Source organism: Lepidochelys olivacea (assembly GCF_965140295.1).
Source record: "Lepidochelys olivacea isolate rLepOli2 genome assembly, chromosome: 4".
Classification (NCBI taxonomy): domain Eukaryota; kingdom Metazoa; phylum Chordata; order Testudines; family Cheloniidae; genus Lepidochelys; species Lepidochelys olivacea.
In genome coordinates, this window is record NC_140414.1 from 136,129,651 (window position 1) to 136,146,305 (window position 16,655).

Genomic DNA, 16,655 nt, shown 5'->3' on the forward strand with positions numbered 1-16,655 from the left:
GCAAATACAGGAGAATCGTGTCTACTGTATTTGAAAGTTTTAAGAGAATAATACAGAGCTCTGCAGGCTTCAGGCTTCTGTCAGAGATTACAGACCCCAAACAGTGCTGCAGGGGTTCATGGAATATTTTTTTTTAGAAGGCATGAAAATAATAAGGATGACATTATGGGATGCAGAAAGCTGCATGCTGAGAACTTGATTGTTTCCTCCAGAGATCCCTGGGTGAATCATTACTATCTCACAAAATAGTGCAAAAATGTCTCAAAAGGCATTGCGCCAGATGGCGGAGCATGGCACATGGGAATACCTACCCGTGATGCATAGCACGTTACATCGACACAAGCACTCCTGGTGAGCATGAGCAGCACCACTGCGAGCAGCCAAGTATGCATGCGCCCGAGTGGCATACAAACTTTGGCAGCTGTACACCAACATAAGTTGCATCGACCACAGTTTGTAGTGTAGACATAAGCCCTAATTCGAGATTTCCAGAAGCAGAGTCTCTCATCTCACACTAAAAGGAAGTGCTGCAAGCTCTGTGTAAGGCAATTCAGAAGCTTGGCTTGACCATCTAAGGCTGAAAGAAAGGCAAGGGTTGTGGAACTAGAAAATGGAAAGGTTGGATAGAACAAAGTGGGAGAGTGAGGGAAGAAAAGAGAAGGAAAAGGTGAAGCAAAAGAGGTAGGAGTGGAGGGGGAAAAGCAAATTAATAGTGCTGCAAATAATAAGAGGTCCAGTTTCCATTCCTCATGGAACTTAAGAGAATTCCTACTCAGCACTGGCATCTTTCTGAGCATCCCATTGCAAATGATGCCCTGACAGTACTTCACACAAGCTGTTTAAAGGTGTCACCACTCTGCTGTGGTTAAGTCTGTCAACCATCTGACACCAGGAAAACCTCAAAATTATAAAAAAAAGTGCATCACTCATCCTAACCTACTGATGCTAGGGTATCAGTTCAACAGCAAATAATTAACTGCAAGACTGTACCCCATAATAAGTTGTCTTTTCTAAATATAAATAAGCTCATTCATTACCTATTAGGTAGACGGATCCTTTTGATAGCATAGTTGCAGTCATCTACTTTGTTTCTGGCTTCGAAAACAACTCCAAATCCTCCTCGACCCATACACTGAATTGGTTCAAAATCTGTTAAATACCTGGACAAAAAAATTTACTAATTATTTACATTTTGAATGTCAATTATTTCTGTCTAAACTACGACCTGCTGTGGGCCCTCTGGAAGTCATTTCACCTCTCTGTTTCTCCATTTCCCCGTCACATTTCACCTTATCTATTTAGATTGTAAATACTTTAGGGATAGGGGACTGTTTTATTATGTGCTTGTACAGTGACTAGCACAATCCCAATCTCAGCTGCAGCCTGTAGGTGAGACTGTAATACAAATTATACAAACTTTACACAATAAGTCATGTATGCTTCTTATAAAGATTATGGACATTTAAAGGTGTGTCTTCACAGTAAAAAACAAAAAAAAACAAAACAACAAGGTGTTCTTAATCCATGTTCGCTAACCCAGGTTACAACACTAGTGAAGACATGTAAACTCATCTTTTAACCTGGGGTAGCAGCTCAAATTCAATTCTAAGATCTCCTATAACAAGGGTGGGCAAACTTTTTGGCCCGAGGGCCACACCTGGGTATGGAAGTTGTATGGCGGGCCACGAATGCTCACGAAATAGGGGGTTGGAGTGCATGAGGGGGTGAGGGCTTCGGCTGGGGGTGTGGGTTCTGGGCTGGGGATTAGGGGTTGGGGGTGCAGGAGAGTGCTTCGGGCTTGGACCGAAGGGTTCGGAGGGCAGGAGGGGATCAGAGCTTGGGCAGGGGGTTGGGACACAGGAGGGGGTTAGGGGTGCAGGCTCTGGTTGGCGCTTACCTCAAGCGGCTCCCAGAAACGGCATGTCCTCCCTCCAGTTCCTATGAGGCGGTGTGGACAAGCGGCTCTGTGCGCTGCCCCGTCCACAGCCGCTGCCCCTGCAGCGCCCACTGGCTGTGGTTGCCGGCCAATGGGAGCTGCAGGGACAGTGTGTGGAGCCCCCTGGCTGCCCCTATGAGTAGGAGGCAGAGTGGAGACATGCTGCTGCTTCTGGGAGCTGTGTGAAGCCCCGGCATGCGCAAAGCGGGGCAAGCCCTAGACCCCGCTCGCCAGCTGGAGCTCAAGGGCTGGATTAAAATGTCTGAAGGGCCGGATGCGGCCCCCAGGCTGTAGTTTGCCCACCTCTGCCTTATAAAGCTTTAACTTGAGTTGCTAACCCAAGTTAAAAGCCCCATTGCTGTCTTCACTGATATTTTAATCCAAGTTAGCAACATTTTTTAGTGAAGACTTACCCTTAGTTTATGTTTTCATCCCAATAAACATAGCTTTACCACCCTGTCATATAACCAAGGTGGTACTTTTCATTTTTAACTCCTACAGAGTAGTCTTCTTAAGGGCAGCCCATTTCCTAAAACCTCATTTGCTGCAGGTCCTCCTCAAACTATCCATTTATTATGCCATTTTTCCTAAATGCATCTCCTTTTAGATACAATCATTCCTTTTACTCACATCCCCCCCTTTCCTCCATTCCTCGTATTCTTTTAAACACTTCAATTCCTACCTTTACTAGGTTATGACTGAACTGGAGGTATTCCAGTAACATAATCTCTTATTTCCCTTTCTCTATATTTCTCCAATCTGCAGATGACATGATCCCATATGCATCCCCTTTCCAAACACCCCTCCTCATGTCAACAGCGGAATTGCTTATAGCATTAAATACTCTCTCCCCTTCTTCCACATGTGAAGTGTCATCTTCAGTTCTCTCCCAACTTTATTCACAAACACAGCAATAGAGAGGTAAACACTGAGGTTATTTTATCACACCACATGACAACAGATAACATTAGTTCAACACACACATGCAACTGGTCATATGATCTCCCAAAGACTGTTTAGAGTGACCTTATCTGCAGTCTGACCGATAATGTAGAGATAAGGCCTTAGAGAAGTAGTTGTATTAGTTGTCAGTCTTCAGGTGTAACAGAAAAATTAAAGTAGTTAAGGATCACTAGCCTGCTTTTCTAGATAGAACTAGTTCTCAAACTAAGACACTTTATGTATTTTGTTGAATTGAGGATACTTTGATCTCTCACCTTGAAACATATCCAGAGTACTTAATGTCATTCCAGCTGTTATCTTTAACCTCTCCACTAGCCGACTCATATTTACTGTCAGTCGGACACTGTGTTTCAGATTCCTTCCGCTGCTGACAAGGATCATAGAAAACACAAAAAAAATCCTTTACAACACTAAATAAAGTTGAAACTAGTTGATATTGTCAAATTAGGAGATGAAATCATTTCAATATAAAGATTTCCAAAGATTACCAAAATAGGTAAAGCAATGTAATTTACTTTCTGCAGCTGCTAAGTAAATCCCACATAGTAGCCAACAGCTTTCAAAATCAGTTCAAAATCAAAGCAGGTTTTCATTCCCACAATTTCTTTAATAATTTAAGATCTGTCAACTACTTATACTTGCACATGTAAGTCTGGAAACCAACAGAAAAAACCCTGAATAGGATTTTAACACTTTTTTAACTGATTTGATTAAGCAACAGGATTAAACAAGATACTTACTCTGTTGTGAGGATGGGGATGGAAGAGCTTGCGGACGATGTAAGTTGTTGCTACAATGCAAAATAAGATGGTGCCAACTATTTCTTTCCACCAATGCAAAAGCAGAACTGGATCCTTTTTGCGGATATTCTTGTAGTTCATATTGTCAACAAACCTAACAGTGATCTGGGTGCTGCGTTTGTTCCTCTCTCTTTTGTAGTACGGTAAATAGTAACCATTGTCTTTGTTTAAAAAAAAAATAAAATAAAAAATAATGTAAGTTTGTTTATCCCAACTTATCAAGCAGTTCTATTTTGGACAAATGTGTCTGTCCTTACAGATGTGAAATACTGCACCAGAAGTTGATCTTTCAAGAGATGTGGCTACTTACAAAAACCAGCACACTGTTTGCTTCCACATGGCTAAACATTAAGAGATTTTTGTAATACTGATCAAATTTAAGCTATCAGACTTCTATACAAGTTCAATTATCCAAGGTCAAATTCCACAGCAAGCAGGGTCTCTCCAGCAGAGTTGTTAAACTCTGGAAGCATACATGCTTAAAGACTTCAGTGCATGACGTTTTTCACATACAAAATTTTATACTCCAACATCAAACCTCCGAAGACATAACCAACATTTAGACAAGAGAGTTTTCTGGTTTACCTAGTAAATCAAGTTGCTATCATACTTAACATTTAAGAGTTATCTAATGCATTTATGACAGGTTTCAGAGTAGCAGCCGTGTTAGTCTGTATTCGCATAAAGAAAAGGAGTATTTGTGGCACCTTAGAGACTAACAATTTGTTAGTCTCTAAGGTGCCACAAGTACTTCTTTTCTTTTTGCTGATGCATTTACTGAGCTTTACTGGTAAACACTGTCCCAAGTTCTGAACAGTGTGCTTCAAGTGGCAATAGTTACCAGTTAATGAACAAAAACCCCATCACTGTTACCACATACCATATGGATACTGCAGAACTGAAAGGGCTCCGTTACTGTACTCTTCATGAGAAAACTTGTCATTGCTGAGACATTTATCAAATTCATCAGACCCCACCAACACAGGAGTCCTGGATGGAGAATCTAGGCAGAGACAGGAAATTCTTTTTTAAAAGCTAGGAGTGTTATAACAACTCACTACACTCCCACCATTTCCTGACTAAACCTCATTCCATTACGATTTCCATTGTTCAGCAATAGAAACTATAAATACTTTAAAGAACTGACTGATTTTCATGCAAGCAAAATGTTAAGGATGAAATCAATCTTTAAAAAAGCCACCACTTCACACAAAAAACCCAATCAAACTCCCCCCCCAAACCCACCAGCAGCTCTTAAACAAGTCAAGTAAGTGCCATTCATGTCGCTATAATCATTTATTTCTTTTCTGACAGGACCAGAACGCCTATTTGGTTTACAGGCAGTGGAAGGTTTGATTATTAAAAGGAGTCTGTCAATCACTATGACAAATCAACGGCAGTTCACCTTCAACACAAAGATTAAAAATTTTAAGGCACAGAACAGAATCAGTTTCCAAAGGAGAATACAATCTTCCACTTAGAGACATCAGACTAATTCTGCAGCTAATGGAAGTCACAAGAATTGTTTTCAGAGTAACAGCCGTGTTAGTCTGTCTTTGCAAAAAGAAAAGGAGTACTTGTGGCACCTTAGAGACTAACCAATTTATTTGAGCATGAGCTTTCGTGAGCTACAGAAAAGCTCACGAAAGCTCATGCTCAAATAAATTGGTTAGTCTCTAAGGTGCCACAAGTACTCCTTTTCTTTTTGCAAAGAATTGTTTTGTCACATTCTCCTTTGAAAAAGACAATTAGCAAAACTCTGGATCGTCACTTACGAATTAAAGGTTTCCACTTGATTGTGGGCAGCGGGATAATTGCATTGTCGTTTCTGGATTCCAGAGCCTTTGGGTTGGTTGGGAACTTCTCAGAAATTCTGACTGACGACTGAAGGTAAAGCTGACCTCTGTACATTCCTGAGTAATAAACCAGAGAGCATATTTGACTTCAGATTTAGTTCTCCCCACCCCGCAGCACAAAGTTGCACAACTAGGAACACAGTTTCAAGACTCCTAGTGTTTCAAGAGAAAATGAAGGATTTAAGATGAACTTTTTACATACTACACAATTGACTCTTCTCTTCAGAATCAGAAAAGAATGTTTTAGCCATTTACCGCTCATTCCTTGCTTTCCACACCAAGAGAGGCTGGGAGTCATGCAGAGCCAATGACAAGAGTGTCACTGGGGATGAGGGTTCCTTTTAAGTATACTCCTGGGAGAATTCTGCACCAAAAAATTAAAAATGCTGCAAAATTTATTTGTCAAAATAACAGAATGTAATCAGGCCAGTTTCAATTATTTTGGTAATTTATTTCAAAGTATCTGTCAGCAAATTTGTCTGTAACAATACAGACCAAAAAAAGATTCTGGTAATTTTTTTTGACAAATAAATTCCTTACTAGGCATATTAGTACAGAACTGTGAGTACTTAAGTTAAATGACAATACAGAACTGTATTGCCTGCACTGTTCAGAAGCAGTGCAAAGGCTTGGGGGAGTCGGGGTAACAGAGGAGCTGAGGGAGAGGGAAGGAGCCTGGAGTGAACCTGGAGGGTTGTTAGGTGTGGGTGGGAGAAGCATGGAACAGTTTTTTTATTTTTGTATTTTTAGGGGGTGGGGGGAGATTGTTAGGGAGTTCGGAAGCCTCCCGCACGCAGACCCTTGCTGACCCCAAGCCTCTCCCATTCAGTCAGGCACATCTGCCCCTCTCCCAGCACCCCACATCCCCATGGGTCTACGCAGCCTCCTTCCCTATCCTCATGTGTTCCTGCAGCCTTCCTCCTCGTCCCCCATGTGGCTTTGCACCCCCACTCTCATTTAGCTCTGGGGTCATTGCTGTCACCCCACCAGCTCCTGAGCCTGCCCCCAGTCTGTCCCCCTCCCACTCCCATTAGCCATTCTGAACCCCAGTCTGTAACGCCCCAGCAGCCCTGTGTGCCCCACTCTGTCTGTCCTAACCTGGCTCTGCAGGCAGGGTCTGTAATGAACTTTTACTCCTGGGGGAATTCAACGCCAATGTGCATGCACAGAATCCCCTCCCCCCACACCGAAAATACGTTCCTCTCCACAAGTGCTGCAGTCTGCCTTTTGCCCATCAGAGGCCGCTGTGGCACCAGAACAGCCAACAGCATGAACACAGCCGGCTGTTCTGGTGTTACAGTAGAATCTGGTGGGCAAAAGGTGGAACTGCAGCACTTCTTGGGCAGAATGTATTTTATGCAGAAAAATAAAATTCTTTGTGACACATGAATTCTGTGCCTGCACAGTGGCGCAGAATTCCCCCGGGAGTATAAGTAGATGAAAAATTTCAGAGGGTCCTCACCCAAACTAAAAACAAATATCACACACTTAACCCTGAGAGAGGGTGCTATCAACACTGTATTGTCAGGAGCATAGGTGCTGACTTTTGTTTTTGCAGGTGGGTGCTTTTGAAGAGGTGTGTTTGGAGAGGGTACTCTGCCAGTTTTTTTTTTGGGGGGGAGGCTATTTTCAGCATATTTATACATTTCTTTCATATTCTACTTATTGAATGTATTTCTATCATTGGTCTCCTTACTATTTTAATATTTGTTATGAACTACATAATTACATTCTCCTGAATTACAGTTGTGACAAAGTTCCTCCTCTACCTTGGTGGGTCTTGTGCTTATTGGCAGATTTGCTCACCTCAGAGATTCACGGAAGCTCTCAGTTTGGCCGTTTTTGTGAACCAACAGTCCAACACCTCCTGTGTCTGACCATGAGTTGGGAGGTTTGGGGGGGAACCCGGGCTCACCCTCTACTCCAGGTTCCACCCCAGGGCCCTGTGGAAGGAAGCTGCCTAGAGTGCCCCCTGGAACAGCTGAGCGACAGCTACAACTCCCTGGGCTACTTCCCCATGGCCTCCTCCCAACACCTTCTTTATCCTCACATAGGACCTTCCTCCTGGTGTCTGATAATGCTTGTACTCCTCAGTCCTCCAACAGTCCGCGTTCTCACTCTCAGCTCCTTGTGCCTCTTGCTCCCAGCTCCTTACATGCACCAAAAACTGAAGTGAGTTCCTTTTTAAACCCAGGTGCCCTGATTAGCCTGCCTTAATTGATTCTAGCAGCTTCTTGATTGGCTGCAGGTGTTCTAATCAGCCTGTCTGTCTTAATTGTTTCCAGAAGGTTCCTGATTGTTCTGGAACCTTCCCTGTTACCTTACCCAGGGAAAAGGGACCTACTTAACCTGGGGCTAACATATCTGCCTTCTATCACTCTCCTGTAGTCATCTGGCTCGACCCTGTCACACAGTATATTAAAATCATTGCAGTCATCTAAAAGTTGTCTTCACTAATGTCCCAGTTTAAAAATGTTACGTCTCACTGTAGCTTTCTGAATGAAACTGTCAGCAATCTTATTTACATGGAGGTTCCCTGGTATTGTTTTGATGCACGTTAAAGACAGCTACATTATTCAGTTGCATCTGTCCCATTGATGACTGGAGATAATTTTTAAGTCTTCTGAAGCTGGAGAATGAGTTCAGGATGATATAGGCACAGTGAGAAGGATTCTTATGAATTTGCAGTTCTCTGGAAACATAGTGCTTCTAAAGTACTGTAAATGACTCCAGGATCTCTTTCTTGATGGGTAACAGCTAATTTAGGCACCATCATTTTGTATGTATAGTTGGGATTATATTTTGCTAAGTGCACTACTTTACATTTAACATTGCATTTCATCTGCCATTTTGTTGCCAAGTCACCCAGTTTTGTGAGACCACTTTGTAATTCTTTGCAGTCTGTTTGGGACTTAACTATCTTGAGTAATTTTTGTATCATTTGCAAACTTTGCCACCTCAGTGTTTGTCCGTTTTTGCAGATCATTTGTTAATATGCTGCACAGCACTGGTCCCAGACCACTACAAGCCTCCCAGGGGACACCACTATTTACTTCTTTCCATTCTGAAAATGGACTATTTATTCCTACATTTTGTTTCCTAACTTTTAACTGGAGTGCCTGGGAACGCTTTCAGGATCATCTAACAATCCTTAATTCAATTTAATTACAAGCCTTCTATCTTAATTACCCTGCCTCTGATTACAAACTAACTCCCTACCCCAGGGGGAGAAGTTATTCGCAGCACAGAAATCAGATTCCACACTCAAGCTCTGACTCCTGGGTGCTGAGCACCCTCTATTTTTTTTCCTGTGGGTGCTTACGCCCCGGAGCACCCACGGAGTCAGAGCTTATGGTTGGGAGAAACATTTGTATCTACAGGTGGGGAGTCAGGCCATCATCACAACTAAGCATTATTTAATGTGGAACAGCATAGCGTCCATCACCGCAGCACCATTATTAACTCTAACAGGTGCAGAAGAAGGATGGGTGTCCCCTCCATTTCCTATTCCCCACCCAGAAGAACTTTGGCACAGCTACTCAAATGAAGAGCATAAGCAGCAATTGGTAGAATGATGAAAAGGACTCCTTACCCTAAATCAAGAGACAGTACAAAATTCCAGACCCTGGTAGTCCAAGGAGTTTGAGGAACTTTTTGGTATTTGTGAATCAAGCAGCTTGATGAAGGAACCAGAAATCCATACTAGCAAGTGTTAAGTAATAGAATATAGACTTTACAGTTTGTGCTGTTTTGAAGAGAAAGTGTTTGAAAATAGGTTTCTTCATATGCATGGTAACTAGCCGAGATGAATTTTAAAAATATGCTCACTGTTCTCTTCATTCTAAAACACAGGCCATCAGAACTGCCCTTTAATTGTTCTGGGCTCTCTGAGTTACTAATCAACTACACATACTTTCCCTTTTAGAAATATTCATCATGCTATTCACTTTTTGTCCAAGTGCCAGCAACACAAGCTGACAAAGCCCTAGCAATAACACTAATAAGAACATTGCTGTCACCTGTTAAAATGGGGGGAGGGGTTGGGGGTGGAAAGAACGCAAAATCATAGTCCTCCTCAGATTTATATTTGTCTTTTTTGTAGATATTGCAAGATGACATGGTAGTTAAAATGCCATTGGTTTGTCTATGGAAATGCTGTCACTATAGACTACCATTAGAACAGTAATACTGGTGTTATCCCTGCTGAGAAAAGAGAAGGAAAATAAAAGGCCTAATATGAACAGCCTCAGGAGGCCACAGTGCATTTACCTAGAGTGAAGTCAGTGGTAAGAAATTTAATAGTGCTAAGGGGAAGGAAAGCTGATGGCACAATACTCAAGGCTGTTACAAACCATATCAAATAAATTCTGACCACTGGATGAGACTTAATTTACAGAAATTTCAGCTAAAATTTCATATATGGTAACTAAGTCTCAGGAGTCAGTGCAGAAAAAAATCTTAATGTGACTAAAACCAATGGTCTGAAAGAAGAGAAGTCTATATCAGGCAATAAAACTGTCTCCCATTAACTAAATCCCAGTTTAAAAAAGCTTTAGAACTCTATTAGTCCAAAAATACCAAGACTATACATAAGCCCACATTTCAGAGTCAAAATGAAAAATGCATTTTATAGGTGAATAGACTTAAATAAATAAATAAATAATAAAAAAAACCAACTACCCTGTTATATTTGGTCAAAATATCAAATGAGTTATTCATGTGACCACTGGGGGCATACTGCAGCTTGTACTTAGAACAGGGTGAATACAGCAACTCCTTCAACCACAAGTTTTTCTCAAAGTTTTAACCACGTTTGATATGATTGTGTTCATGCCCTTTGGTGTTCAGTTTCCATGAATGTGCTAGCCAAAGGGATTACTGACAAGGATGTTGTGCTGAAGCTGCAGCAAGTTTTACACAAAAAGCACAGAATATTCATGGAATACACATTTCAGATTTGTAACAGTATTTTTGCCCTGGAAACCAGATTCATCCAGTCAGGGCAAAAAAGGTAGCACGGTAGCTTCTTGGAAAGTTCATAGGGCAGGGATTCAATTATCCAATTAAAATAAGGGGGCAGGTTACAAGAAAGGCATAACAAGAATCAACAGCTGGAAGTTAGATGCAGAAAATTTGAACTTTGAAATAAGGCACACATTTACAACAGCGAGGGTAATGAACCAATGGAACAAACTACCAGTCTCCTGAAGTCTTCAGGTCAAGACTGGATGCCTTTCTGGACAATATTCTTTAGTCAAACACAAGTTATTGGGCTCAGCACAGAAGTAACTGGGTGAAGTTATCTGGCCTGTATTATACAGTGGGTCAGACTTGATGATCTAATAGTCCGTTCTGGCCTTAAACTCTGAACCTATAACTTGAAACTACCTGGTTTACTGAGGTTTTTAGAAGGCTGAGAGAAAGATAATGCTCAACAGAAGGCATCGCAGTAGACATCTCACCTAAATAGACACTAGACTCTGTGGCTCCTCTGGCAGCTTCCACAAGATCCTCTTCATCTTCTAGGACCTCGCTGTTAGCCGTGTAACTTGTATCATCAAAAAGACTAATGGAAAAGACTTTCCCATCTCTAACCAGCCAAGCAGAAGCAATTGGAGTGCAAAACTGAAGAGTAAGGAAGGAAAGGGCAATTTAAAATAACTTCATAGATTTACCAGAGATTTGTTCTAAATAACTCTTCTGCTTGAAAATCCCTGGTTCAGTTCATAGCTGCTCAATAGCTCAAAATATAGAATTTCAATACAAAATACTACAGGGAGATATACATTTTTTTTCACCTCAGCAGATGTGCACTAAATCAAAATGCATGAGATTCTCCTGTAATGCTGCAGAACTTCAGTTTCCATAACATTTAATACTTTCGCATTTCCAGTACCTGATATTCCCATTCCAGATGTCCTCCCTGCTTATTAAAAGCCATAACCTTCCAGTCAGCTACTGAGACCTTTATCACCATATCCTTCATCACAGCCTCCTGCTCCTCCACATCCGAAATGATTTTAGACTCTTCTTTGTTTATACTTGATTTAAAATTGCTCTCAATAAATCCCACGCTAGTTTCGATGTCTGGGACATAGCGCAGTTCAAAGTGACCAACACTAAAATTCCACCTTAAAGTTAAAAAGAAAAAAGGTTTCTAGAAAAGAGGTTTAAAAGGAAACCCCAGCCACCCATCTTAGAAATCTGTAAATGAAACTTGATATGACATTTCACTAGCATCTCCGCAGTAAATTCAGTAATCATCCACTGAACTAAACTGCACCTCTAGAGGGAGTGTTAACACACTTAATTGTGCTATTTCCAGAATGCAAGACACAAAACAAGTGTACAGTTTTTTCAACCAAAGATGACTTATTATGAGTTGAGAAGTTGAAGAAATTAAAGAGACATCAAAGTCTGATGGGGGAGGGAGGAAGGGGAGGCAAGCATTAAGGACTATATCAGTCAGTTAAATAACAGTCTAGCTGTTTACCCAGGAAGACCTTATCAGATAAGAGCAACAAATATATTAGATTTTAAGAAATGGTACTTTAAAATAAACTCTTTAGGCATATAGCAGCTTTTCTTAAATATCAAGCAGTTTACAACTTGTGAAATTTTATGCTGGTTGCAGAGATGGAATTCTGGGGACAAAGAAAGCTACGACTTCAATTTATTGATAAGGACATCAGTATAACTAGAATTGCTCATCCCCTAATCTAACCCATCTAGAAATAAGGCTGATTTTTTTGTAGACAGACTATATCAGCAATGTGGGTCGAAATAGCTCTGTACCCTGGATGCCAGAGATCCATTAGCTTTATGGTTCATATAAACAAAGGCAGAAATATTGAGACCTATTATCATGAATGGAAAGACTGTGCAGAACAATGCTAGAACGGTCAAGACACTCATAGTTTGGATAATAGTTCACACTGAATGACAAAGGGGGGAAATATTTATTCAAAAGTAACAATAAGTTTGGGTGCCCAAAGATATATAAGACCATACTGTAAACTTACCATGAACCACAGACTGCCGATTTAAAATGCGTATATTTATATATAAAATATGTTCAACTTTTATCTTTTTCTGCTGAAATTTATACAATAAAAGCTGCTATTCTGGGCCAAAATCAAAGCTACCATATAAACACTCCCTACAATGTTGCCAGGGAAAGAACTGCTTTTGATCTCTCACTTACACATAGAGGGACCTAGATGAATCAGATGTCACAATGACTCCGGGGAGCAATGAAAGAGGAAATGTGGCAGCTGCCTTACACTTTAGCACTAACCCTATCCTGGTCAATGCTAATCACAAAAAAGCCAGAAAATCCCAGCTTCCAAATCAGAGTTATGGGGCTGCAAAACTGCTCAGATTCAGAATGGGGTCTCTATTGCCAGAGCCTAGAACTGCTAACTGTCTGGGCATGCTGCAAAGTCCATTCCCCACTTTAGGCTTTTGAGGTAAAGTTGGACTTTGGGCATAGAGGGGTTTTATTATCCTCAAATTAGTTGGTGGATATTTACTGTGTCGACAGTATAAAGAACTGGTCAACGCCTATATTTTGTACTGTGTATTTTAACTGTATGGAATAAGTGCTTAAAGAAGTTTGTTTAAGTGTAAATATAGAAAGTGTAGGTGAGGAGGGTGGACAGCCATTTTTGACTTGATTCTGATCAACGGGGAGGAATTGGTAGAGAATCTGAAGGTGTAAGTGATCAAGAAGTGATGGATTTCATGATTCTAAGGAAAGGAAGGAGAGAAAGTAGCAGAATAAGGACACTGGACTTCAAATAAAGCAGACCTGAACAAAGAGAACTGGTCTATAAGGTCTGATGGGAAGGAAACCTAAGGAAAAGAGTTCATGAGAGCTCACAGTTTCTGAAAGCAACAGTATCAGAGGCACAACTACAAACTATACTGAGGTGAAGGAAAGATAGGAACAATATTAAGAGGCCAAGATGGCTACATCAGGAACTCTTTAATGACCTGAAAAATCAAAGGATCCTATAAAATGTGAAAATATGGACAAATTGCTCAGAGGTGTACAAAAGAATAGCACAAGTAAGTAGGGACAAAATCAGAAAGGCTAAGGCACAAAATGAGCTACATCTAGCAAGGGACATAAAAGGTAACAAGAGGGTCAATAAATATATTAGGAGCAAGAGAAAGATGAAGGAAAGTGTAGGTTCTCTACTTAACGAGGAAGAAAAGCTAATGAATGATGACATCAAGAAAGCTAAGGTGTTTAATGCCTGTTGGCTTCATTCTTCACTAAAAATGTTAATTATGACCAGATGCTTAATGCAATATTAACAAAGAGGGAGAAGGAACACAAGCCAAAATAGGGAAAGAACAGGTTAAAAAATATTTAGATAAGTTAGATGTACTCAAGAAGGTGGGACCTGATGAAAGTCATTCTAGGGCAGTGGTTTTCAAACTGTGGGTCACGACGCAGCAATGTAAGGCACTAGGTCGTGGAAGCTCTGGTCAGCACCACCAACCGGGCCGTTAAAAGTCCCGTTGGTGGTGGTGCTGCCCGGCTACAGCAGACTAGTCCCTACCTGTTCTGACATTGTGCTGCACCCCGGAAGCGGCCAGCAGCAGGTCCGGCTCCTAGGCGGGGGGGGGGGGGGAAGGGGGATGGGACAGGGCTCTGTGAGCTGCCCTCACCGCAAGTACTGGCTCCGCACTCCCATTGGCCGGGAAGGGTCCCTGCGGGCGAGAGCCGTGCTGAGCCACTTGCACGCCTCCACCTAGGAGCCAGACTTGCTGCTGGCCACTTCCGTGGAGCAGCACAGTCTGCGGTGCCAGTACAGGCAGGAAGCCTGCCTTAGCATTCCTGCTGCACTGCTGCCCGGGAGCTGCCCAAGGTAAGTCTGCCCCCAATTCCCTGCCCCAGCCCTGAGCACCCCCGAAACCCGGAGCCCCCTCCTGCACCCCAACCCTCTCATCCCCAGAACCTGCACCCCCAGACTCCTGACCCGCTCCTGTGCCCCAAGCTCCTGCCCCAGACCTGAGCCCCCCACAACCCAGAGCCCCCTCCTGCACCCCAAACCCCTCAACCCCAGCCCCACCTCAGAGCCTGCACCCTCAGCCCAGAGCCCTGACTCCCTCCTGCATCCCAAGCCCCTCAACCCCAGCCCTACCTCAGAGCCTGCACCCTCAGCCCAGAGCCCTGACTCCCTCCCTCCTGCATCCCAAGCCCCGCCTCAGCCTTGAGTTCCCCCAAACCCAGAGCCCCGTCCTGTACCTCAAACCCCTCATCCCCAACCCCACCCCACAGCTCTCACCCCCCAGACTCCAACCACCTGCCCCAGCCCTGAGCCCCTCCCACACCCCAAACCCCTCATCCCCAGCTCCGTTGGGTGCACAACTAGTTGAAATATCATTCTCAAAAAGTTATTGATGGTTCGCTTTCCAACTGGGAGGGCACATCAAGTGGGGTGCTGCGCTATTCAGTTTTTCATTAATAACGTGGATAATGAAGTAAGAGTAAGCTTATAAAATCTGTAGATAACACCAAACTAGGAGGGGTTGCAAGCACTTTGGAGGACAAGATTAGAATTCAGCGTGATCTTGACAAATTGGTGAACTGATCTGAATTCAACAAGATGATATTCAATGAAGCAACATGAGAAGTACTTCACTTACGAAGTTAAAAATCTACACGTCTATGATATATGATCCCATATAAAATAAGTGCATTGGCATGGCTGCATTAAGAATTATTGTGCACTATTCTGGTCTCCATGGCTTTGTAAGAAGTACAGAGAAGCTGTAATATGCTGTAAGTGATCAGCCAAAATAAAGGGATTTGAGAATAGGGTTTAAAGGACTAAAGGAATAAGTGTTATTTTAAAAAGAGTTACCTTGAAAATGACAAGCGTAAACACTGAGTATAAAAATATACAAAAGGTTATTAAGGTAAAGAGGTGGGGAAAGAACACTGAAAAATAGCAATAAAACAAGGAGCGACTTGCTTAAATTGGAAAAGAACACATTTCAATATGTATACTCAGAAATACTTGTAATAGTTAGGATGAACAGTGTGGCAATGTTTCCATAGTGTGGCATCTTTCACAAACTCATTAGATGTATTCAAGTCCAAGGAAAAGTCATTCCCATTTGATATAGGAAGGGTAGACTAAATGTCCAGCTCCTTTCTTACTTCATCACCTATGACACAACTGGAGACTGAGGTTAGAGAGATTTCCTCAAAAATGTTAGAAAGCACAGGGTAAGAATCCAAATGACAGAAGTCTGGCAGGTCTCTAGTGGGAAAGCTAAAACCCCATTGTCATAAAAATAAAGGGAAGGGTAACCACCTTTCTGTATACAGTGCTATAAAATCCCTCCTGGCCAGAGGCAAAACCCTTTCACCTGTAAAGGGTTAAAAAGCTAAGATAACCTCGCTGGCACCTGACCAAAATGACCAATGAAGAGACAAGATACTTTCAAATCAGGAGGGTGGGGAAACAAAGGGTGTCTGTCTGTCTGTCCGTCCGTGTGATGCTTTTGCCGGGAACAGATCAGGAATGCAGTCTCAGAACTTCTGTTAGTTAGTAAGTAATCTAGCTAGAAATGCATTAGATCTCCTTTTGTTTAATGGCTGGTAAAATAAGCTGGGCTGGATGGAATGTATATTCCTGTTTTTGTGTCTTTTTGTAACTTAAGGTTTTGCCTAAAGGGATTCTCTAGGTTTTGAATCTGATTACCCTGTAAGGTATTTACCATCCTGATTTTACAGAGGTGATTCTTTTACCTTTTCTTTCATTAAAATTCTTCTTTTAAGAACCTGACTGATTATTCATTGTTCTTAAGATCCAAGTGTTTGGGTCTGTGTTCACCTGTACAAATTGGTGAGGATTTTTATTAAGCCTTCCCCAGGAGAGGGGGTGTAGGGCTTCGGGCAGTATTTTGGGGGAAGTCTCCAAGTGGGCTCTCTCTCTGTTCTTTATTTAACACGCTTGGTGGTGGCAGCATATGGTTCAAAGACAAGGCAAAGTTTGTACCTTGGGGAAGTTTTTAACCTAAGCTGTTAAAAATAAGCTTAGGGAGTCTTTCATGCAGGTCCCCACATCCGTACCCTAG

The 16,655-nt window shown here is 42.1% G+C and overlaps 1 protein-coding gene across 1 annotated transcript in view; it reads right to left on the minus strand.

The window, feature by feature from the left end:
* EIF2AK3 (eukaryotic translation initiation factor 2 alpha kinase 3) overlaps positions 1 to 16,655 on the minus strand; it is a 70,998-nt gene that overhangs the window by 16,632 nt on the left and 37,711 nt on the right. The window contains exons 5-11 of the mRNA XM_084626176.1: positions 11,452 to 11,686; positions 11,018 to 11,180; positions 5,475 to 5,612; positions 4,580 to 4,702; positions 3,640 to 3,860; positions 3,154 to 3,266; positions 1,038 to 1,160 (exon numbers count right to left, since the gene is read on the minus strand). Coding sequence (XP_084482302.1) covers positions 1,038 to 1,160; positions 3,154 to 3,266; positions 3,640 to 3,860; positions 4,580 to 4,702; positions 5,475 to 5,612; positions 11,018 to 11,180; positions 11,452 to 11,686 — 1,116 coding nt within the window. The remainder of the gene's footprint in view (positions 1 to 1,037; positions 1,161 to 3,153; positions 3,267 to 3,639; positions 3,861 to 4,579; positions 4,703 to 5,474; positions 5,613 to 11,017; positions 11,181 to 11,451; positions 11,687 to 16,655) is intronic.